Source organism: Diachasma alloeum, unplaced genomic scaffold, assembly GCF_001412515.2.
Source record: "Diachasma alloeum isolate Michigan unplaced genomic scaffold, Dall2.0 Dall_scaffold_00183, whole genome shotgun sequence".
NCBI classification, from domain to species: Eukaryota; Metazoa; Arthropoda; class Insecta; order Hymenoptera; family Braconidae; genus Diachasma; species Diachasma alloeum.
The window spans coordinates 1,515,263-1,524,580 of NW_021680349.1; the positions used below are offsets into that span (position 1 = coordinate 1,515,263).

General features: G+C 40.2%; 1 protein-coding gene across 1 annotated transcript in view; it reads left to right on the plus strand.

The window, feature by feature from the left end:
• The first annotated feature begins 671 nt into the window (after positions 1-671).
• The window catches only part of LOC107047770 (discoidin domain-containing receptor 2), a 19,285-nt gene continuing 10,638 nt past the window's right edge, over positions 672-9,318 (plus strand). Inside the window, exons 1-3 of the mRNA XM_015270605.1 lie at positions 672-1,033; positions 7,990-8,202; positions 8,345-8,450. Coding sequence (XP_015126091.1) covers positions 8,127-8,202; positions 8,345-8,450 — 182 coding nt within the window. The 5' untranslated portion in view covers positions 672-1,033; positions 7,990-8,126. The remainder of the gene's footprint in view (positions 1,034-7,989; positions 8,203-8,344; positions 8,451-9,318) is intronic.

The window sequence follows — 9,318 nt, forward strand, 5'->3', positions numbered from 1 at the left end:
CACCGACCAACCTCATTACTATTGTGCTTCATACACGGCCTTGGCTTCGATAAACCATAGGTACGTGAAGAGGACCAAGGGGGTTGGTTGTATGGGGCACATTCGTGCTCACTTCGATATGCGATTGTACGTGTCGCAAGGGGGTAGAGCCCCCCCCCCTCTCCAAGGACTCAAACACCCTCAAATGCATCGCCAAACTGAAATCCCAACTGCCTTTGTACACGTGTGCCGCATTCAACACACGTGCAGAGACCGAGTGCATCTGTGCCGGTATATTCGTATTCTATTCATGCTTAAGTGTATTGGGTATGAAATGGTATGTAGCGGGGGGTGGGAGAATAACGCAGGGGGGGCAAGAGGGGTTGAGGGTGGGGGTTGGAATGGCGGAGGGGTTGTTATGCGCGTGCGAGTGAGAGAGGTTTCGTAAAGGGGGCTAGAGGGTAGGGGGTGGGGGATGAGGGAGAGCTACCGACTGTAACAATGAGTTTTCGGAAATATGTACTAGGTGGCACTGGGGTTTGAGAGTGTTGAACAGTTTTGAAAGGAGTGTGTGGTGGTGGTACTTCTAGGCAGGGCGATCGAACTACCGTGACCCTTCCCCATCATGGATTTCGAGGCGTCTCGGCCATACTCTGAATTCACTATGCCTGTCAGTTTGTGCCGCGCCGCGGTCACGACAGACTGATATTACGGCATCAGCGGGTGGTGACTTTTTGTCGACTTTGTTCAGTGATTTTGACGGGGGGGGTTTATCGGTTATCGGCTGATTATTCATGGATTTTCGTGGGATTATTGATGATGAGATGTTTGAGATATTGTGGGAATTGTCACTGGGAATTAGGGCCAGGGTTTTGTGCGGAATTGTGTGATTTTATGTCGCGGCGGTGACGGAATTGTGACTGTGATTTCGGGGGTTTTGTTTTTTATTTTGGAAAAAACAGGTGTTTCCATTGATGAGGGATTGTAATGGTGCTGTCGTAATTGGTGGGCCATTGTGATGTGGATTATCGGCGATGGAAATTCGACTGAAAAGGTAAAAAACAGTCCCATAAATTATCTCGATTTCACGAGTACACCGAATTTTTCCTGATTGACAGAGACCCCCGATACCCTATTTCTAGATTTCCGTTCGAGTGGAATAAATATAACAAGGTGTCACTTGATTGATATCCATAAAATATGTACAAGATACGAGATCATTACGAATGCAAAGTGGCCATAGGCCTTTTTAACTTAATCCCTTCCCCTCGCTCTTTCCCCCCGCACTAGTCTGAAGATTCTATGGGTAGAGTTTTGAAAAGAAGAGTAAAAAGAAGGGGCAAAATAAATAGAGGAAAGGGAGAAGGTGAAAAACCGGGATGTGGAGGTAATACAGCTTGGCAGCAGCCAGCCTTCCTTCTAATATCGACTTGATACTGGCTGCCTTGCTAACAGGTCGATATCGCGTGTGCCAGGTTGATGACTTGAGCCCCAGAGGCGCGGGGTTGTTCCGAACATTGGGTCAGTATTGAATACCGATATATGTATAGACAATCTGCCCTCCCTCCGTTCGGGTTAAATTATACGTCTGCCTAAATCTGACAAAAGAAAGCCTCGACAGTAAAAAAAAATCCAATAATTGCCCCCCCCCCCCCCCCCCNCCCCCCCCCCCCGCATAACCATCAACATGGAAAATCTCGCACGATCGATCACAGAGTTGAGATTAAAATCGAGTGGAGATGCGGAGATTTCACAATGTCATAATGGGTAATTAAATATTTAGAACCCTAGGAGAGTGGGAAAATTGATCCTAGAGTGCCCATGGAATATGCATAGGACTGCTCAGCACTCCGCAGCTATACTCCGCTAATAACGACAAATACGTACGGCGAGTATGAGATAATAAAAATTAATAAGCCAGGAGAAAGAGCGCAAGCGCACTCGCCGGTATTTCAATCGAATAATATTTCAGCTGACTTTGGAGGGTGAAGAATAACCCCATGAAAACTGTCCGCTGTTCATATTTAATCTTGCTCGATGATAAATAAAAAAAGGGGTCTCTCTCATTCGCATACAAGATGATAAATTAAATTTCGCCATGCCCCTATCCATCAGCCGTGCACATTTTCAACTATATGCGACTCACGTGCCATGAGACCTGCGTGCGGATGTGTTGATGAAATCTATGGGCACCTAGGGGGGACGGGAAAAAAAAGTTTAACAGAGGACAGACCAGTGACAAAGAGAGAATGAGAGATCGCGACACCGCCGATATAATGCACACACGTATCGTTTTCATCCACGTATGACTTGCGGAGAGGAATGAAAGGGTTAGCTAGGTGGAAAAAAAAGGAAAAAACATTACCGAGAAAGCAGTGGATGAGATAACCAAAGACAAAGGGAATAATCATAATGATTAAAAAAAGAGGGAAGGTGGGTGAAAAAAACAGCAACGACGGAGAGTTAACATATCCGACAAACGATTGCTACGTTACATCCGGTAGGTGTTGGTTTGTACACGGAGGTAGACACATTATCAAGCTGTACACGGTAGATATCGTTGAATCGGGTGTAGTGAGTCACTCGTCAAGTCGAAGACTTCCTTTCAATAAATGCCCTTTGGGTAGGACTCCCCCTTGGTGCTTTAGATCCCTCCGTGGAAAAAAAAATGTTTCCTTATTATTTTTGGGTGGTCTGGAACTAGACGACTCGAGTGTTTATGTACCTGAACGAAAACACACAGGCGCTGGAGAATATTTATCTGTCGGGGGGAGGGGAAAAAAATATAACGAGCATTTTTGATAGAGGAAACATCTATCTCACCAGCAGTTTGCGGTGATGTTGAGCGATAGGGGTTTCACAAAAAGGTCAATGTTTTGTAAACTACTTATACGATTGGAAACCACTGGATCCACAGTCCCATCCGTGTTATATGATAAGAGAGGAATTCCACTGAATTCCAACTTTTGATCTCAATGTTTTGGGAGGTATCGGGTATACATTGATTTTATGGATTATTATGGATTATTATTGAATTAATAATAATGAATTATTTTGTTATTATCAATAACAAACAATTAATTAATTAATTAATGTGTTATTAATTAATAATAATAATGATAATAATAAATTAATAGTAATTGATCATAATTTAATAATAATATAGTAATAATATTAATAATAATGAAGAATGCGAATTATTCTGAAGCTGTTCTCATTCTCGGATTAAAAAGTCTAGACGCTTAACTTACGATTCTCCGCACAATTTCAATTTTTCTTGATACTCTTTTTGGGATTGACTTATCGAATATGCAAGTATAACCGTTGATAAGTCAAGTTAAGACACAGGGATGGATATTGGCCTGGTGGGAGATGAGGAATGGGCCAAGATTGGCTGAGAATGGCCCAACGCTGGCCATTCTCGGTATATCATAAGACATGCCCAAATTATTTTCTTAAAAACATATTTGCCCGCTTCACGACATTCTACGTCATTTCCAGGCAAAATTAGAAAATCGTAAAAATCAACAGTTACATAGTTTCATAGAATAACCCCATGTACTGAATCGAACAACACAAAATTTCTCACACAAGTGTGAGTCGATAATATTAATCAGTAAACTTTCAAAATTCCACGTTTTTTCCACCTTTTACTCATGCTATGGAACGTCAAATTAACTCTTAGATGTCAATGTTCTTCTCTACACCTTAGATAAGATGTGATACTCATCACAGATGAGTTCCTAAATACTTCTAATTTAAAAGTCTCAACTCTAACTATTATTAATCACTTGAGCTATGTAATTATCATTTGTGTAAATTCCCACAAAATCGCTGTATTTTTACTGCAGAATGAGCCGTAAGGTTTAAATACTTACGAAAAGAAAAACAGTGAGCTGACATTTCACCCCGAAAAACTTCTAAACACCGGAAAATTATGGGACAAAATTTCAGAGTTTGACTTCAGCTTCAACTTTACTAAAAATTCCCAAAAAATCCACAGGCATTCAGGCACCCCCCCCCCCAAAAAAAAAAGCAAGTGAGAAGTTGCTTTTGTAGTGTATATAGCACAGTTATTTTCGCTAATAAATTAGCAATATACTCCCGAATGTTTATTTCGCACATCATTTCCTTCTATCATATAAAATTAATTGTTTAGTTGTTTTTTTGGATTGTTTATTTCATTTTTCTAAATTGAATAAAATTTCCTTTCACCTAATATTGTAAGATTTTCCACTCAGTTGAATGTCATCAGCATCATTATTCTCATCCCTTTTCTTATATCCAGCCGATTGTCATGTTTCCAGTTCTATCTCTCCCTTCACCCGGAGAGAAATATTCAGTAAAAATTACGGAGCTCACAATTTACTCACCGATTACGGAATCAATTCAGAAAATTTAAGTGCCGGTATCGTAATTTTTCACAGGGCATTAAGATAAAAATTACGGAGCGCTCCGGAAAAATTCCGTGACAGTTCCATAAAATTTCGTACAACCACATTTCGCTCTGAAATTACGGAAAAGACACGTAATTTTTACTGAATATTTCTCTCCGTGCAGCCCTTCGATAAAATGTTAATAGAAAAATTATACACATAAAAAAATAGTAAATAAAAATAAAATTTCTGCAAACACATCGTCACGCATCGCGTCATTGTCCATAATTCGCGGGTAAAATTAGAAGATCGTAAAAAGGCAGACTGACCAAGCTCCCATTGATGAGAAAAAAGGATAATAGAATCTATATGGAATACAATTTAATTCGAGGATAGATTGGACACATACGTGGGGGCTTGAATCCCGTATGCTTAATATCACCTCGATTTACGAGGCAAACCGAAACAACTCGGCTTTGGCTACCAGATGGTATATATGCACATACGAGAGGGCTAGATTTCCCTGTAGACGTAATAAAAATACATACACAACGAGAGAGACCGTAGCAACTGGGGTCCGACGGCTACTCTCGGTGCCAAACACACACCCCCACACATTTATATACCTACAGACCTGATACACGAGGCTAAGGGCTAACAAACGATATTGGATTATGCTGATACACCTATATATCATTTTAGTTGGAAGGAAAAGCACCTAAAGAAGTCCCGTATCTCATCCATTTGTATGTTTATTATTTTCGAGGGATGTAAAACAGACCCATGGCTGGTGGTAAAAAAAGAGGAATCCTTCCGGGAATGTAAACCACACGAATGTAAATAATTTAAAAAAAACCCCAACAAGTTAAAGAAATACAAGAGAGAGGAAGTAAAAAAGTGGATACTTCAGAGAGACGATGGTGATTTTAAAACCGTGGGGGTTGGGTAAAGGGGGTTGGGTGGGTTGTTTCATATGGTGTGGGCGGACATGAGCAATGAGAAGAGTGACGAGGACTAATCTAAATATAAACCCCCCTAAACCCTCTATCTCGTTTGTTGTGCCGGGAAGTGGTGGTGGTAAAGGAGCAAAATAAATATACCATTTCCCTCTTTGCAAACGCCAGTGGTATGAAGAAAACGGCCGACGAAAATTGTCGGCGCGTCTCTCTCGCGGGAGCGGCAAGCCGTCTTTAACCCTCTAGTGGTGTTACAACGTCACTCTCTCCGCCGACGTTTTGGCGTTTTTGAAACGAGAATGAACAGATGGTGAACGAAACGAAAATTGAGAGAAATACGCAGAAATAAATGCACCTGCAGTCAGTTGCACATTTTAATGTGCGTTGAAATATTTTTCGTTAATTGGTGGAGGATGCTGTGTGTCAGTTGACTTAATGGCTGACACGTTTAATAAATCAAATTAAAAGGGACGTGAAAATTTTCGCGGGGGCAAATCATTCACGAAACAATGAGAGTGATGGAGGGGGCAATAATTCAGCTGAAGTGCTTCGACGTTTTCTTTTTATTTCTTCGGTCGCCTTTCTTTTTTTCTTTCTAACGAACAATGGAGGGATTCATTAGTGCCTTGGAGTGAGGGATACGAGTGAATTCCATGGTACAAGGATCGTCATTCTGAGTGCGAAATGAATGACGAAGAGGATGAGCAGCTAGAACGGACCTCGTGGGCATCAGGGACCGAATGGGAGCAATCAGCCTGATTGGCCGCACTGGTATTTACATTTCTGCGGTTTATGTGCCTTGCGACGAGGCATTACTATTGATGCTGGGGAGGGCTTTAGTCTCGGTGTCTCGTAGAACCCCGATGTACCCCCAGTGGAATGAGGGGAAAGAGAGTGAGAGAGAGACACTGCGATGGTGGGCGCGGGGGGAGGATGTGTAGTACCCTGTAAATCCCCCTCATACCTCTACACCACCAACTCCCCCCGGAGTCGACACTGAGCCCAACGACTCCACCTCCTATATCCCATGTTATGTTCAACAGAAACAACGGAAACAAGCCAACGTGGATATCGTAAATGCCCAGAGCGCACCAGGTGGTCTTTTCGGTATTGTAATCCATGCGGATTCAGGTTATTATTATTATTAGGCAAAATGACGTTTTCGGGAATTTATTGATGGTCCATTTGCGAGAGGGGGGGAGGGGGTATTAAATTACTGGAGAATTGAGAAAAAGGGTATTATAAGATTTCCTGGCGATCGCTTGACTCAAAGGTTAATTAAAGCAGGAGAAAGAATGCTGAAACCAGTTTATGTCTTTATTTAATGAAAAGAATTTATTCGGTGTATTAAATTCTCGAGTGATTAACAGAGAAATAAAAAAGTCATCGGGTTTTTAAGGATATCCAGGTGTCTTTTACAGTTGGGTACAGAGGTGCTATAGATTCAACCATTTTCGAACATCAAATTTGTCGATTTAATTGCGGGAGAAAAATTTGGAAACAATTATGAGTATTCGGCGTCATTCAAATTACATTTTGCACGGAATTATTTTTTTTTTAACATTCATTGTTTGTAAATAAATGATTGAAATTTTTTAATTTTTTAAACTTTCGGAAATGCTATTGTTTAGGCATGAAATCGATTTCCGGTAAAATTTCGAATGTGAATAAATTGGTTACGATTCCGAACAAATGATTTTTGTAGTGGGAAATTGATTGCAAAATTGTAATTTTTAAATTATTTCATTAATTCTTCTCCAAAAGTAAACTTTCTAATTGTTTTTAGATTTTTAAAATGTTTTCAAACACATTCAGCCCTGCAAAATTTAAATAATAAAATCTCTTTCTCAAATGAAAGCTCTGGTATTCGATTACAAAAGTAGAAAAGGATTTCATCCGTGCACCGATGAAAAAATACCCAAAGTACTTGGATATCCTTAAATTAAATTTCATGACTCCTGCACCTCGTTATTTCTTCATTCGAATTCGTATATTCTTTCAACACATTTTTTTTTCGTAATTCCCGAGGATTTTGTGATGAGATAAACCAGCATGTGACTCACGAATACGTCCACAAATTGCTTATCACACTGGGACAACGGCGAATTATCTCCCATTCTTTGTGCGGGGGGCACTGGGAATCGTTCGATAACGTAAAAATGGTAGTATCCCCTCTAGTTTAAAGGGAAAATACGTAGCCAAGAAAATAAACTGTTACTTGAGTACTCCATTATACCAGCCCTTTTTGGCTTACCGTATATAACATCTTCTCCTCAAGTGAGAGTGGGTCCGAACCCCAACGGGGCACTAACACCCAAGCACTTGTATATACACGTGTATCCACGCCCCGGTCGTCGTCTCTCACCAGCTCCCACAGACTTTCATACTCTTTCTACTCTTTCAATTTCGTTCACTTCTCTACCCAACTGATCGTAATCTCGGTAATGATGCGTAATGGCTGCTAGCGTGAATGTCGCTCTTTGTCCCATCATCGTGCTGTTTTTTTTTCTCTCCAACCGGTCAAAGGAACAAGTTGGTGGAGACAAAGAAACAGGCGAAAAAACCGAAATCCCTTCACTTATTTACAATTCTCCCTCCTCCAATACTTCATTCTCTCATTTTAAAATCCATTAAAACGTTAATTGACTCTGAGGGAAAACACATTTTTTATGTTACAGATTCTTTCATAATGCTCTTCGACACATGCTTGCGATGAGAACGAAAGGGTCGTAAAGTAGAAGACCGGAAAAAAAGGGAAGTAAATAGAGTTGAGAAAAAAATCTGGTGCGACATTTATTTCTCCAAAGCTGTCGTAATGAATTATCTCTGGGTGTCGTTTCTCCTGTACCCGCTGATACTCTATCCGCCTGGTGGAAGTGCCATAGACATATGTACGTTGTTAGGAATATCGCAATTATCACTTTTTCCATGACTTTTAAATGTCGGTGGAGTGTACCTGGCGCTCAACCGACTTCGTGTGCATCATGAATTTTTTATTTCAATTCATGGTTTTTTTCTCCCTATTTCCTGCAGCACAATGCATCGCACCGCTGGGTATGGAAGCGGGAATTATACCCGATGCAGATATAACAGCCAGCTCGAGCTTTGACAGCGGAAATGTTGGACCACAGCACGGCAGGCATGTATCAATAAATAACCTTTTTTTGGGGTAATGGGGAGATTTCGAAATATACGTTCAAGAGTGAGAGAGAAAACGAGGGGATATCGCAAAAATAATTGTTGCATTGTTGGAAAACATCGAAATTTCATGGACTGTTGAAAAAGTAGTTTATCAAGTCCTGCGATGACAAATGCATTCTCCAAAGACGGATTCAAATGGTTAACAAGAGTAGAACATTGTGAAAGTTAACTAGGAAAATATTATTAATTGTTACGAAATCATTTTATTCTTAATTTAGAGTGACATTAAATTTAATTTAGGAGAAAGAGAATCGTGGAATTCCAGATTTTATTGAAAATTCAATGAAATTCTAAAATTTCTTGAATTTTCAATGGAAACATGAATATTTAGTACCAAATTAGGAAAAATCATTGTTACATTGTCGAAAAAAATCGAAATTTCGTGGACTGTTGAAGAAGCATTTTATCAAGTCCTGGGATGACAAATGCATTCTCCAAAGACGAACAGAAGTTGTTAACAAGAGTAGAAAATTGCGAAGTTAACTAGGAAAATATTATTAATTGTTACGAAATCAGTTTATTCTTAGGCCGTGACTATTCGCACCATTGCGTGAATCACTCCCGTACACTCCATACACTCCACGCATGCGTGAAGTTTGTGTGTTTCACGCAGCCGAATTTCCATACTGCTGTGTATTTCACGCAGTTGAAGTTTCATACTACTGTGTGTTTCACGCAGTTGAAGTTTTATACTACTGTGTGTTTCACGCAGTTGCATTTTGATACGCCTGTGTGTTTCACGCAGTTGTATTTTTATACATCAGGATTGCATTTTTCCACTTCCTACACCCTATACAAGATGAATT